The sequence below is a fragment of the Pan paniscus genome, chromosome 14, assembly GCF_029289425.2.
Source record: "Pan paniscus chromosome 14, NHGRI_mPanPan1-v2.0_pri, whole genome shotgun sequence".
NCBI lineage: Eukaryota > Metazoa > Chordata > Mammalia > Primates > Hominidae > Pan > Pan paniscus.
In genome coordinates, this window is record NC_073263.2 from 41,785,735 (window position 1) to 41,801,594 (window position 15,860).

At 36.1% G+C, this 15,860-nt stretch overlaps 1 protein-coding gene across 7 annotated transcripts in view; it reads left to right on the plus strand.

The window, feature by feature from the left end:
* Positions 1-15,860, plus strand: part of AKAP11 (A-kinase anchoring protein 11) — a 54,912-nt gene that overhangs the window by 20,210 nt on the left and 18,842 nt on the right. For 6 of the 7 annotated variants that reach the window (XM_008976821.4, XM_034936642.3, XM_055096673.2 and 3 more), the window contains exons 3-7: positions 3,817-3,933; positions 7,129-7,176; positions 8,493-8,627; positions 9,983-10,247; positions 10,813-15,304. In XM_008976821.4, coding sequence (XP_008975069.4) covers positions 3,817-3,933; positions 7,129-7,176; positions 8,493-8,627; positions 9,983-10,247; positions 10,813-15,304 — 5,057 coding nt within the window. Of the gene's footprint in view, positions 1-3,816; positions 3,934-7,128; positions 7,177-8,492; positions 8,628-9,982; positions 10,248-10,812; positions 15,305-15,860 lie in introns of those variants that run through there. The other variant, XM_034936644.3, reaches the window with a different exon arrangement.

Sequence of the window (15,860 nt, forward strand, 5' to 3'; positions counted from 1 at the left end):
TTACCCCCAAAATATCTTTTATAGTTCACTCTGCCCCTGTTTGGATCCAGTCTTGCCTCTTAGTCTCTGTTGCCTTTGGCAGTTAGGACTTAGCATTTCTTTTGGTTTGAAAGAATTTTTCCTTTTCTTCATTATATTCAATTCTGACATCTTGAATAGGCCAGGCTAGTTTTATTTTCTTGTACCATGTTTCACATCTGGATTTCTCTGGTTGTTTTCTCATATTGCTATTTAATTTGATCCTCTCCCTTGTATATTTCACATAAAGTAGAAGTTATATTTAAAGGTTTAATTGGATCAGGTTAAGCATTTATGGCAAGAATACTTTATAGGGTGATGTGAGGACAGAATTTCAGGTTTTCCCATGATCAGTGATGCTATGATTGATCAGTTGACTAAGGTGATAACCCTGCTAGCATTTCCATTGTAAAAGTACATTTTCTGTTTTTTGGTTAGCACATAATCTGTGATGATACTTGGCTGTGTGCAAATATCCTTTTTTTCCCCCAACAACCATTGAGCTAATGTTTTTGGCATCCCTTGCTTACCCTTTCCTGAATTCATTATTTCATGGGAGTTGCAAAATGGTGATTTTCCTAATTCTACCATTCCTTTCACATTTATTTGCTGGTATTAAAGAAAAGCTTCCCTCATTCACCTTTGATGAACTATATAGTATCTCCTATAGAGGCAGGGCAAATGCCCTTTAATTACCAGTTTTCAGATTAATGACAGGGCATCATAGTTAACACCAGTGGTAGCAAGTGAGTTTATTTCCCCACATTAATTCACTAATTTATTTGTAATGCTCTGGACTCATGGATTTTTGCAGTTCTATATTTTATAACCTTTTATTTCTTTACAGTCATTAATTCATTCATCTATGTAAGTTGCTCAAATTGTTCCAAAATTGATACCTGAGAGCCCCTCCAAGTAGGTGCCTATATCCTTTTGTCTCAGGCTCATAACTTTGATTGCTTTTTCACTTTCTGGTTGTATCCTTTTGGTACAGGATGACCCAATTTCACCTACTTTACCTTCCTCAGACCTGAAATTGGCTATTTTTTTTTTTTTAAAGAACCCTGAATAGTATTTAAAACCCAAGATCTGGATACTAGGAGTTGTCTTTGCACTTACCGTGTCATGAGTTTATATTGACAGTTCACGTTCAGATTTCACATATTTTTTCCTGTTTTGATTTCCTGTTTCTAAATTAGTGTGAAAATCCCCGTTTATTAAGGAAAACAAAATTGTTTAAAATATTGAATATTTTCAAGCCCACAGAAAAGTTGAGAAAAAAACCTAGTACAATGAGCACCTCATATAGTCTTCACTCAGATTCACCCTCGGTTAGCATCATACCTTTAAGTATGTCAGTATCATTACCACCTCTTTGAAAATCATTAATTCAGTAACATCATCTAGCATGCATTCCAAACAGATTTCCCTGTGTCTCAAGTATCCTTGTAACTTTTTCCTTGCTTCTCTTCTAGGATCCACACTGTATTTGGTCAAGGTTCACACACTGTATTTGGGGATTGTATCTCTTTGGTCTTCCCCATTCTAGACCATTCCAATAGTCTAAATTCTTTTCTCATGCAGCAAATCTTCTGAAGAGTCTAGGCCAGTTGTGTTGTCGAATATTTTTATATTTGGGTTCATTTGTTTTTCCCTGTAATTAGATTCAACACGACACCTGAAAGGTGATGTTGTGTTCATTCCGGTCTATCAGATCTGAAGTCCGTATTGTTGATGTTAGGCTTGACTAGGTGGTTAAGGTAATAACCACCATATATCTCCAATATAAATGCACATAATCTCTTTATGATTAATACACTTAATAAACTATAAGGTGATCCTCTGAGACAGTATGAGTGTCCTTTTCCCCAGCTTTTAACCCAGTAGATTTAGGATACATGGATAATCCTTTCCTAAATCAGTAATTGCATTGGGAGTTTACAAATGGGGTTTTCTAACTTTGTCATTCTGTCCATACTAGCCAGCATTTTTAGGTAAAGGAGCTCCTCTGACTTTGTCTCTTTTAATGGACTCACAGATTTTTTTTAATCCAGTAGTCATAATTCATTACCATTTTCATTCTTCTTGATTCCACATTGTCCCATATTTGGCCAGTGGGAATTCTTTCAAGCTGGCTTCTGTGTTTTTTGAAATTACCCTATTAGTCTTTGAGCATTTCCTTGCATTCTGGCACAGTTAGATGTTCCAGGCTCGCTTCATACATTCTCAGCCTCAGACCTGGAACCAGCCATTTCCCCAGGGAAATCTAGTTCTTTTTATTGGTGATAGATATTTAGAGACCAAAAGCTGGGTGCTGAGTATGCTCATTGCCACTGAAGGTCATTGTTTCTAAGACTTTTCAGTGGAAAAAAGATAGTACATGTATTCAAAGAATTACGAATTTGTAATGACAGGTCAGATTCAAATGTAACAGTACAGCTTTTTATCATAAATTCTTTGAGTTTATATTTGTACCTCTTAGACTAAAGATTTCCATTTATTTTAATTTATTAAGATTGCAGCTGTTTGAGTTAATCTAGTGTGAGGTTCTGAAATATGGGGAAACAAAGTGAGTGAAACACAGTCTGTGACTTCCATAATTTGTTTTAATGGGTAGGAAAGAATCTGATTATAGTAATTATATGTTTTTTGTTTTCGAGACGGAATCTCACTCTGTCGCCCAGGCTGGAGTGCAGTGGCGCAATCTCAGCTAACTGCAACCCCCACCTCCCAGGTTCAAGCAATTCTTCTGCCTCAGCCTTCCGAGCAGCTGGGATTACAGGCACGTGGCACCATGCCAGACTAATTCGTGTATTTTTAGTAAAGACGGGCTTTCGCTATGTTGGCCAGGCTGGTCTCGAACTCCTGACCTCAAGTGATCCACCCGCCTCAGCCTCCCAAAGTGCTGGGATTACACACGTGAGCCACTGTGCCCAGCCAATAATTATAATATGTTTTGGTGTGGATTAAATGATCTTAGTGCACAACATACAGCAGGAACTTTGAGAGACATTTATTAGGACTAAGGAATGGAAAAATCTTCACAGGTCTTGGGATGGGTAGGATTTCTACATGGGAAGACTGGGAAGTAAGGACATTTCTGATTGAAGAGCAGATTGACAAGTCAGTGGAAGGGGGCATAAGGTAGAAGGAAATAAGTGTTCTATTTATGCCTGACTATAATACTCATTATTTTCTTTATGTAACTTTTTCCTTGTACTTGTGACAAACATCTCACCCTGAAATTTGGAATCCCCTCTCATTTTCATCAGACAGCTTCCTTAAGATCCATGGAAAACCTTATTTTGGATTATTATCTTATTTTTCTGTCTCCAACTTTGTTAATGGAGTAATCACTGTTGTTAAGGGAGTAATCACTGTTGTTAAGGGAGTAATCACTGTTGTGCACCTTACCATAGCTCCCACATCATCTCATTCAATCATATAAATTGTTGCTTCTATTCTACGCCAGTGACTTGGAAATCAGATATGCAGTTTGTTAAGTTTTAGTGTAAGGTAAGAGTAAGTGAACCTGGTATGAGATCTCACGTGATCTTCTAGTGAGTTGAATGCCCAGGCTCCAGTAGTATGTATTTTGGGCATGTGAAACTCTGCCTAAACCTTTTCAGCTGAATGGAGCTTTTCTTCTCAGTGGAATTGAGTTCCGCATTCAGTATCAAAAGGTGCCAGTGAATATTAGTTAGAGAATGAGTGACTATCTAAAACATCTCCAGGATCTCTTACCCTTGTCTTAGAATTAAATAAATTTAAAATATCTTTGCTTTCTTTCCCCTGCAGAGCTTCAGTGAAGATGTGTTCCAGTCTGTAAAGTCTTTATTGCAGAGTCAGAAGGAACTATGCAGTGTAACAGCAGAGGACTGTTTACAGCAGGATGAGCATGCCAATTTAACTGAGGTTTAACATACTACTTTCTAAACCCTTTCCTAATAATGCACAGCATATTTTCATACATCTTTGTAGGACTCTATGATCTATTTTTAAAATGCCTAAAATCTCTATTTGTTGTTACATGTATCAGAAGTACCTGTTTTGTGGGCGGGAGAGGGGAAAAAAAAAGAAGTACCTGTTTTAAATACTGGCTAAAATAATTTTCTTAATTGACAATGAACTCAAACAAATGAGCACATTTATTTTATGCAGAGTACTAATTGGATATATAGCATTACATTAGATGATGCCTACTATATTCAGCAACTGATACTTTAATATGAATTTTTCTACTCTGAAACATAGAACAAATGCATGATTCTTATGTTGATTTTTTGGGTTATTTTCTTGACTGTTTAAATTCAGTGCTTTGATTAAAAATGAAAAAGTAGTGATAAATTTATCTCTGAAATTAAGATACTTACTCTATTACTTGAGGATAAGATAATATACCTTGCTCACCTATTTCTCTGCTACATCCAGTGTTTCAAATCTTTGTTTGAATTTATTATTATAAAAAGAGTAAGATCCTTTTCTATAATATATCCATACTTCATCATCACATTTGTTACCAAATACGAGATGTATTAGGTCATTGCAGCTCACAACTGATGAATATTTGAAGTTAAAACGTTTTATTTTGAAATAAGCGTTCTAATAAAATCGTGGTTATAGATAGATGCTCCTGGACTTATGATCGAGTTACATCCTGATAGATCCATTTTTCATCAAAAATATTCTAAGTTGAAAATGCATTTAAGACCTCATAAATCCATTGTAAAGTTAAAAAGTCAAAAGTCCAACCATCATAAGTTGGGGACTGTATGTATTCTCTTTCGGGTGGATGATTTTCTTAATATTCCTTGAGAAATTCTCTATTTGACGTCATTTCACAGGAAGATGAGCATATGTTTTAGGCCTGTAGTGTTCTGCTGCCTCATCCTCTTTTTGTGTCAGCTTAATTTCACTATTATTTTCTTTGCTAACCTTTTTCATTTTACTTTAGCAAAACCAAGCCACTCTTAATTTACTTGGTTGTTTCCAAATAAACAGTGGCAGAACATAACAGGCCTAATACATATGCTCATCTTCTATGAAATGATGTCCTGTGTCCTGTCCTCCAGTGGTTTTCCAGCTCGGATAGGTCGCAGTGCTTTTCCAAGCCCACATTCCTTGGTGAGGCCTTTCTTGACCAATGGGAAATATAAAACTCCCCCGGCACCTTCAAAACCCTATGCCAGCTTATTTTCTCTCTTGTATTCAGTAAAGCAAACTTGAAAGAATAGTTGGAATTTCTATTCCATTTTAGGGTGTGCAAATCTCTGAGTATCTTTTCAAATAAAGGAAGGAAATTAGTTATTTGCCTATCTGTTATTGAGTGCCTGTAATGTGCTAGGCACTTTCCTCTACATTATCCAGTTAACCTCACAACTATGAGAGGGAAGTTGTATTGCTTTAAGTTTTACAGATAAGGAGACAGGCTCCTAGAGGTTAGCAATTCACCTAGATGCCTAGAAGTTAACTGTATGTAACACTTACATGAAGTAATAGCCATAATTAATCAGAATAAAGATCTCAGAGTAATATAAGATTCTGACTTGCTTCTGAATCATCAGAAATAGATCGAAAATATATTCAGTGTTGCTATATTCTGACTATACTATTGTCCCCACATTCTTGAGAATCGATTATTAATATTGCCGTCATTTAAGTATTGCATATTTTTTAGCCACAGTGGTTGCTTAGTGGACAGTTTACTACACTGTCTTCAAATGGAAAAAGTGTCTTACTATGATGCCAAATACATAGAGAATATAAATGTAAAAAGTAACACTTTTTCAGGTTATAAAAGTAGTATATATATTTTTTTTTCTTTTCTTTTTTTTTGAGACATAGTCTTGCCCTGCTGCCCAGGCTGGAGTGCAGTGGCGTGATTTCAGCTCATTGCAACCCCCACCTCCAGGGTTCAAGTGATTCTCCTGTCTTAGCCTCCCGAGTAGCTGGGACTATAGGCATGCACCACCATGCCTGGCTAATTTTTTGTATTTTTAGTAGAGACAAGGTTTCACCATGTTGGCCAGGCTGGTCTTGAACTGGCCTCAAGTGATCCATCCACCTCAGCCTCCCAAAGTGCTGGGATTACAGACATGAGCCACTGCACCTGGCCAGTATATATTCTTTGTAGAAAAATAAGAAATACTCAAAGTAGAACAAAGAAAATGACTATCATTGATCTTATGACTTAGGGAAAAAATGCAGAGGGGAAAAGAGTGGGAAAAAAATAGCTCCATCATCCAGAGTTAATCACTGCTTATAGTTTGGTGTATTGCCTTCCAGTATTATTTTCCATGCATATGTTTTTAAAAATAAGGTTGAAATTGTATGCAGGCTGTAAGTCATTTTTCTATGACTTGTCCTTTTTACTTAATAATGTGACAGTTCTTCGTGCATTAGGTATTCTTTAGAAAGTCTGTTTATATAAAGTTCTGCAGAGTAATCTCTACATAAGGATATTGAAGGAAATAAATGGTGGTATCACAGAGTCAATGAAGAAGTAGCCTCAGGAGTCTACCCAGGGGGAAGGCCTCTCTGAGGAGGTGACACTTGCATCGAAACTTGAAGAATGAGAAGCCAGGCATGTAACCATCCAAGGAAGAGAGATCCAGATTGAGGGCGCAACTGTGAAGTCCTTAGGCAGGAATGTACAGGGCGTGTTCCAGACCCAGAAAGGGGGCTCGTGTGTAAGTGAAAATGGTAGAAGGTTGAAAGCATTAGGTAACCTCACTTAGGATTTTGCCATGGGAAGCATGGAGGAGTTTGAATAGGGAGGTGGCATGGTAATAGGACCAGGTGGGAGAGGATTGTACTAGTGTAGGTGAGAAGGGTGGCTGGGGAATGGAGAGAAGTGGATGTATTTGAAATATGTTTTGGGGTTAGAATTGATTGAACTTGCTAGTGAGGGAGAATGGATGAGGTTTAAGAACTGCGTTTTGGAGCCCAATCTTTGGTGAAAAATATTTTTGGGTCATCTTTGAAAAAAATCCTTTTCAAGGCAGACAGCATTTTAATGCTTTGTCTGTTTTTTCCTGTTTGTCAGCTCTGTCACCAGCCTGAAAGATTTAAAAATTCAAATTAATGGAGGTTTATTTGTTCTTTATTCAGGTCACATTTCTGGGTTTTAATGAAGAGACAGATGCTGCTCATATACAGGTATGGTGAATTTTAGCATTTTTACTGAACATTTTTACTGAGTATTCTTGTCATGGAAATCAGCTTTAGGTTTGACCACAAAAGTCATTTATCTGAGAAGGTTGCAAACCGCAGACTGACTTTTTCTCCATTCTGTGTATAATATAGAATGTATGACTTGTTTGTTTATTTTGATGGCTTTAATAATTTTGACCTTAACAGTAAAAATTCTTATGTTTTTAGTTAAGATTGAGTTAAATTTAAAAGGTAAGATTTGTAAAAATTAACAATTAGCCAATGCAAAAATTTAGCCTGTTTGATTTAGGCAGTTATTGACAGAGGGACTGATGTTTGAGATTGGGATCAGCAAAGGAAAGCTTCACAATTACATAAACAGTGGTTGAAGTTCCTGTACATATGATAGGCATACTTTTCTTTTTCCCTCGTGCTGCTTCTTAAAAATTTGTGATTCCTACATATTTCCTTTTGTGGCAGTAAAGTGTCTCCTCATAGAGGAGGAAATAACATTTTTAGGTCTTTCTGAATAATGCATATCAGGTGATTATGGACAAAAACTCTGCTGTATATTTTGATTGTGGCCTTGCTTGAAGGAAATAATTTGGACAGAAGGAACAAGAGAGGATATATTCTTGAGAACATACATAGCTGGAAAGGGAAGTATTCCAAGATATTTCTTTAATGTTCTTCTTCTCCTTTAAGAGTTACTGATAAAACCATGTTTATAAAGGAAAGTACTCTACAAAGGGTTAAAGACTTTAATAATTCTTTAGCTGGGTAAAATATTTGTGTATAAAGGGCAAACAAGAAGAAGAAATAAAAGCGATTTTCTTTTCCTTTAATCTTCATTAAAATTATCAGTTAAAGTCTAATACAATACCTTGGAGAGGAAAGATAGAAAAACGGATTATATTGTACAGAGTTAAAAAAAAAAAGTTTTTAGGATGTACATTCTCTAGCAAAAAATTTTGTATGAAAAAAATTTCATAAAGTTAAGTAAGACCTATATGTTGACATTGCTAAAAACTATTAAATGCTTAATTGTCATGGATGTGTTAGGTACCCTGTAAAATTTTTTTATAGCTTGATATCAGTACATTTTAAAGGCTACGGGGATAGCCAGTATTTAATAATTTTAGTATATTTTATTTTTGAATTTTTGAAAAATTATCTGTGAATAATAAACTGTATATGTTAACTATTATGAACCAGGAAATTCCCTAGCCAGTAGACCTTAAAATTTTTGGATAGGGTCCACATTATAGGAACCTTAACAAAAGTGTTACTCTACAGTGTTACTTATTGTTATTTTAAATCAGGATTTAGCTGCAGTTTCTTTGGAACTTCCAGATATTCTGAATTCACTCCACTTCTGCAGTCTAAATGAAAATGAAATTATTTGTATGAAGAATATAAATAAACCATCAGGTATAAGCAGTGATCCTCTAAATCAGGTAACTTTTGTAGATAATTTCTAATGAGATTTTTAGGGCAAATTTTACTATATTTGATAAAGATGATTAAACTTTTAAATGCTTGGATGACATTTGTTTTTTTTAAATGGTATCTCAAGGAAATATGATTCATAAGAAATATAACTCATGAAGCATTGACATCCCTAAAGGATATAATAATTTTGGTCATATCTTATAAATTATATTTTTTAACTGTGAAGTTCCGTAGATGGTATGCAAGTACATGTTAATTTTTTCTGAAAATTTATTATTTCTGGATTTCTTGAACTACTTATACCTTTGTATAAGCTACAGTGACTTTTCCCTATTATGGCCAATTTCAAATTTATATAAATGTTACGCTATATGTTTTAGAGAATGTACTTCAGTTCATTTTCTGGCTTAAAAAAATTCCATGTAAAGTGGACATCTGATGTGTTCTTTATAAATAAAAATGTTACCATTTCTTATAGGTGGTTAGTTTTATAATATTCAGCATTTAGTTCTTTACCAAGTATGATTTTGTTGATAATGCATCAGAGAAAATGCTTTGCATTCTAAGAGATAAGACATATACAATTGAACCAGAAAATTTAAAATTTGGATTATTTTAGTTTTAAAAAAACTGCTATGTTGTTCTTTATAAGGTCTGCCAATAGAACTAGAACTGCTTGCTTCATTTCCTTAATTATGTTCTTTATTCGTATTTACTTTGCTTTATTTGCTAGGATATAAGAGGTGATAAGCTATTATATTTGATTTCTAGTTTTTTGAATAAATAATTTCATCAGTATTTACTTGAAAAAAGTAGTATGAGGGGGAAAATCTGGTTACTTGTATTTTTAAAGCTATAAACATTGTAAGTTGTAATGCTAGGGAAATTTAAGTAAAAGGAGTAGACTTTTAACAATTGTGATAGGAAGGAAGATGGCATCATACTTGAAACTACGGGAAAATGGGATTAAAAATAAAAGAAAATAGAACTTGGTTGCTGCCCCCAAACAATTTATAATAGTTAGTGAGATAGGTGAATGATTAAGGAAAATCATAGGGCTGTACAGTAATACAGGAAAACATAATTGCTCAAAGGAATGGATAGTAAGTTTCATAACATTTCAGGAGACTAGGTAGAATTTGAATACCTGGATAAAAGAAGATGGGAGAAAAAAGGACTGGAAAGTGAAAAATGTAGAGAAAGAATAAAGAAGTAAACATTACAAAACCAAGGAGCTTCTCAGGATGCATGAATTTCTTGTTTGTTTTTTTCTCTGAGATTGTCTTATATCTTGGCTTTACTTCATGTTGTTTTGTATTTGAAATTAAAATTGTTTTTATTATCTTCTATCTTTCCCAAGAGTCATCCTTCTGGAATGCTTTGTGTCATGAGAGTGTCACCTACATCACCAAGACTTAGGATTGATTTTATCTTTAGTCTCCTAAGTAAATATGCTACTGGTATAAGGTACACCTTGGACACATTCTTGCATCAGAAGCACCAACTTGAGACCACTGATGAAGATGATGATGATACTAACCAGTCTGTGTCATCCATAGAGGATGACTTTGTCACTGCTTTTGAGCACTTAGAAGAGGAAGAGACTTCAAAGCCATACAATGATGGTTTGTTTTTCATTAGACTTTTTCCTAAAATAGGGAATTAAAATTTTTCAGTTTTGAAAATTTTAAGGCAGGCTTGTTCAGTTGAAATTTATGTTGAGATTTGATTCAATTTAAACCTTTTAACTTTTTTTCTGATTACCTGAGGAAATTCCTTATGATTTTTAAGTTCATTGTAATCTGGTTTTCAGTTTTGCTTATTTCAGGTTTTCATATTTAGTTGGTGCTATTCACGCACTGGTTACATCATTAAGTGTCTGGAACATTCCTAGGTTCCAATTTTGGAAGAGTTAGCTGGCAGAGTCTCCACGGTAATTTTTCTAACATGTGTGACAGCATGCAAAACATCCCATAGACCAGGTATCCTTAGACATAGAGTAAACTGAAATTATTTTATAAACAGTATATTTACTTTCAAATGTTACTTGGGTGAATCTTTCTGTTAAACATAGTTTAGAAGATACACATAAATATTATATGTTTAAAGTCAGTTTATTCCATGGATTTAAGTTAATTTCCAAAAAGTTTTGTTCAAAAATAATTTCACCATTTCATTCTTTTCCTATAGGAATGAACATTACTGTGCTAAGGAGCCAGTGTGATGCTGCTTCCCAGACGGTTACTGGTCATCATTTAGAAACCCATGATTTAAAGATTCTCATTAGCTCTGGACAGCAGAAGTCATTGGCTAAACCCTCAACTTCCTCAGTGAATGTCCTGGGACATAAAGAACTACCTTCTGTGAAAACTTCAGTCACAACATCAATTTCAGAGCCTTGGACCCAAAGGAGTTTCTATAGGTCATCTAATGCTTCAGATAAAGATAGTGATTTACAGAAAACATTTTTTTCGTCTTCTCCTGCCTACTCATCTGAATCAGAATGTTCAAGTCCAAGTCCTGTTATTTTCTTGGATGAAGAGGGATATCAAAAAAGCTTAAAAGCAAAACTTGAGCTGCCTAAAATTCCTGTGATGAAAGATGATATAGAGGATTCAGACTCAGAAGTAAGTGAATTTTTTGATAGTTTTGATCAGTTTGATGAACTAGAACAAACTTTAGAGACTTGCCTGTTTAACAAAGATCCCGTCATAGGGAAGTCATCGCAGAGGAAAGGGCACAAACATGGAAAGTCATGTATGAATCCTCAAAAATTCAAGTTTGATCGTCCAGCTCTCCCAGCTAATGTTAGAAAGCCAACTCCTCGTAAACCAGAATCTCCATATGGTAACCTGTGTGATGCTCCGGATTCTCCTCGCCCAGTGAAGGCATCAAGGGAAGATAGTGGTTTATTTAGTCCTATTCGATCCTCTGCTTTTAGTCCTCTTGGAGGCTGTACTCCAGCTGAATGTTTTTGCCAAACAGATACTGGTGGAGATAGGATTCATGAAAATGATGATTCTGTTTATTACACCTATGAAGACTATGCAAAAAGCATTTCATGTGAAGTACTAGGCTCAGTTCTTCGTACCCACCATACTAATACCCTATCAAATATTAACAGTATTAAACATGGAGAAAATAAAACTGTAACTTTTAAGCATGGAAACCTTGATCAAAAAAATAAATCTAAAAATAAATCCTTAATGATTAAAGATAGCATTCAAAAATTTGCAGCAGATCTTGTGGAAAAAAGTTTTGGCAGTGCATTTAAAGACTTACAGAAAGGAGTCTCTTCATGTACCAATGCTTTGTGCCACTTAGCCATCAAATTGACATCATCTGTTTTGCAGATGGCATTTGATGAGCTGAGAAGGCAGCGTGCATTTTCACTAAAAGAACGTGCCATTAGTGGCCTGGCTAACTTTTTGGTGAGTGAAGCTTTATCAAATGCCTTAAAAGATTTACAGTATGTAAAGAAGCAGATATTCACAAACACAGTTGCTAGGTTTGCTGCAGATCTTGCTGAAGAGCTTGTTTTTGAAGGCATCATGGAGGTGTGTCAGTTTTCATATCCTCAAACGCCTGCATCTCCACAGTGTGGGTCGTTTGACTTTGAAGACAAAGTAGTGAAGTCGTATGCAAAAGATTTGTCTGAATCTGTAATACAGGAAGCGTTCATTGAGCTATCACAAGTTGATGTGACCTTTACAACAAAGGCAGCAGTTAGTGTCTCTACGGATAATATCAAGTATGTGAGTGCAGAAAGTGTAGTGCCATCGACACAGGCTGTCACATTTTCCCCTTCTTTTCACAATCAAGCAATTATGGTGACAAAACCAGTGCAGGAATATAAAAAGGAATACACAGTGCAGCAGGCCTTGTTTTGTACTTCTGGAATTGTTACTTCTATACCGGTGCCCTTGGCAGGAAGTGCCCTTCTCCCATATCATATTTCATCTACTGCATGTCAGGCCGAGGCTCATCTGTCATCTGATGATAGTAATTCAAATGGTGATTCTGCCCAAGTGCATATTGTCACAAAAAACAGAGAAGAAAAAGCAGCTTGTCTCAGAAATATTTGTTTACCTTCAGAACACAATCCAGGTAATCAGAATGATTTTAAACCAACTAATGACGATATTGAAATGCAGAGTTCCTCAAAATTACCAAATGATCCTGCAATTATTAGCAACTTTTCTGCAGCAGTGGTGCATACGATAGTAAATGAAACTTTAGAGTCAATGACATCATTGGAAGTTACAAAAATGGTTGATGAACATACAGATTATTTAACTAAATCTTTAAAGGAGAAAACCCCTCCATTTTCCCACTGTGATCAGGCAGTGCTGCAATGCAGTGAAGCTAGTAGCAATAAGGACATGTTTGCTGACCGGTTATCTAAATCTATTATTAAACATTCCATAGATAAGAGCAAATCAGTGATCCTAAATATAGATAAAAATGCAGTATACAAGGAAAGCTTGCCTGTTTCTGGAGAAGAATCACAGTTGACACCAGAAAAGTCTCCCAAATTTCCTGACTCTCAGAATCACTTAACTCACTGCTCACTTTCAGCTGCAAAGGATTGTGTTCCAGAATGTAAAGTTTCTATGGTTCATGGATCCTCCCTAGAGACACTGCCATCTTGTCCAGCTGTGACAGGTCAGAAATCTGACTTGAAGGAATCTGCTAAGGATCAACCACTGAAAAAGCATAACTTGAATAATACATCGCTTGAGGCCTTGTCTTTTGGACAGGAAAACCCCTTTCCTCATTCACATACTTTCTCATCTACAGCACTTACCTGTGTAGATGGTTTGCATGTGGAAGATAAACAGAAAGTCAGAGACAGAAATGTAATACCTGATACTCCTCCATCAACTCCTCTAGTACCATCCCAGGCTAGTTCTGAATGGGATATCAAGAAGTTAACTAAAAAGCTCAAGGGAGAATTAGCCAAAGAGTTTGCACCTGCTACACCACCTTCTACTCCACACAACTCATCTGTTGGTAGTTTGTCTGAGAATGAACAAAATACTATAGAAAAAGAAGAGTTCATGTTGAAACTCATGCGATCTCTTTCTGAAGAAGTTGAGAGTAGTGAAAGTGGAGAGCTCCCAGAAGTGGATGTGAAGTCGGAGCACTCAGGGAAGAAGGTTCAGTTTGCAGAAGCATTAGCTACACACATCCTTTCTCTTGCAACTGAAATGGCAGCTTCCCATTTAGATAATAAAATAATTCAAGAACCCAAGGTTAAAAACCCTTGCTTAAATGTGCAAAGTCAAAGAAGTGTGTCGCCTACTTTTTTAAACCCCTCAGACGAAAATTTGAAAACATTATGCAATTTTGCAGGTGGTCTGGCAGCAGAAGTCATTACAGAAGCTGAGAAAATAGCAAAAGTCCGAAATTGTATGCTTTTCAAGCAAAAGAAGAACAGTTGTTATGTTGATGGTGACCAAGATTATAAAGTAGAAGAGAAGTTGGATATAGAGGCTGTAGTGCACCCAAGAGAAGTGGATCCGTTTATTCTTTCATTACCATCAAGTTCTTGTATGTCAGGTCTGATGTATAAGTATCCCAGCTGTGAAAGTGTGACAGATGAATATGCAGGTCACATTATTCAGATACTAAAACAGGAAGGTGGTAATAGTGAGTTGATAATGGATCAGTATGCCAATAGGCTTGCCTACCGATCTGTTAAATCAGGATTACAGGAAGCAGCTAAGACAACCAAAGTGCAGTGCAACTCAAGAATGTTCCCTGTGCCAAGTACACAAGTGAAAACAAACAGGGAACTGTTAATGTTTTCAAACAAAGAGCACCACCAAGAAGCAGACAAAAAGAGACAAAGTAAAAGAAATGAAGGTTACTTTTGTAAAAATCAAACTTGTGAAAGGACCCTGGATCCATATAGAAATGAGGTCTCCGAACTGTATAGTTTTTCAACCTCTCTCGTTCACAGCATAACAAAAGATGCTAAGGAAGAGCTGACAGCCTCTCTAGTTGGCCTACCAAAATCCTTAACAGATTCTTGCTTGTTTGAAAAATCTGGATGTGAAGAAGATAATGAGTGTCACGTTACACCTAAGTCTCTTCAGCCTTCCTCACAAAATCACAGGTTTTACCACAGCACTGGCAGTTTAAATGGATATGGTTGTGGAGACAATGTTGTTCAAGCTGTAGAACAGTATGCCAAAAAAGTAGTGGATGACACTCTAGAGCTAACTCTAGGATCTACAGTGTTCCGAGTGTCTGAGACCACAAAATCAGCAGACAGGGTCACTTATGCAGAAAAGTTGTCACCTCTTACAGGTCAAGCTTGCAGATACTGTGACCTTAAAGAACTCCACAATTGCACTGGAAATTCATCTCAGCACTTTTTCAGACAGGGTTCTCTTGCCAGTAGTAAGCCAGCTTCTAATCCAAAATTTAGCAGCCGCTATCAGAAATCTAGGATTTTTCATCTCAGTGTCCCTCAGATTCATGTTAATCTTGATAAGAAGGCAGTGCTTGCTGAGAAGATAGTTGCTGAAGCCATTGAAAAAGCTGAGCGAGAGCTGAGCAGTACCAGCCTGGCAGCCGACAGTGGGATCGGACAGGAGGGTGCCAGCTTTGCTGAAAGCCTTGCCACAGAAATCATGACAGCAGCTGTCACAAATGTTGGGCATGCTGTTAGCAGGTAAGTTTCACGTTTCTTTTGGTGGTTAATGATAAATGAAAAAGATAAATGTGATCCTATATGTCTTAGGTCCTGTTCATAAAGGAATGATTATTTTTAACCCTACATAAACAAAAGTTTTCCCTGTTGCATTTATGTATTGTTTCATATCCTACACATGACTTTAATATATTTTGGTCTCCTGATCCCTTTTGAGGGAAGGTGTTATCCATTTACAGAGCTGGAAAATGAGGGTTGGAGAAAATAATCACCTTATCCAAGTTCATAGAGCTATGAAGTAGGTAAAGTTGAATTAAATAAATAGCTAGGGAATTTTATATAGTAGTCCCCCCTTATTCTCAATTTTGCTTTCCTCAATCTGAAAATGTTAAATGGAAAATTCCAGAAATAAGCGATTCGTAAGTTTTAAGTTGCATGTTCTGAGTAGCATGATGAAGTCTCACACCATCTCACTCAGGATGTGAATTACCCCTTTATCCAGTTTATCCATACTACATGTGCTGTTCACCTGTTAGTCACTTAGAAGGTATCTCAGTTATCAGGTCCACAAACCTGG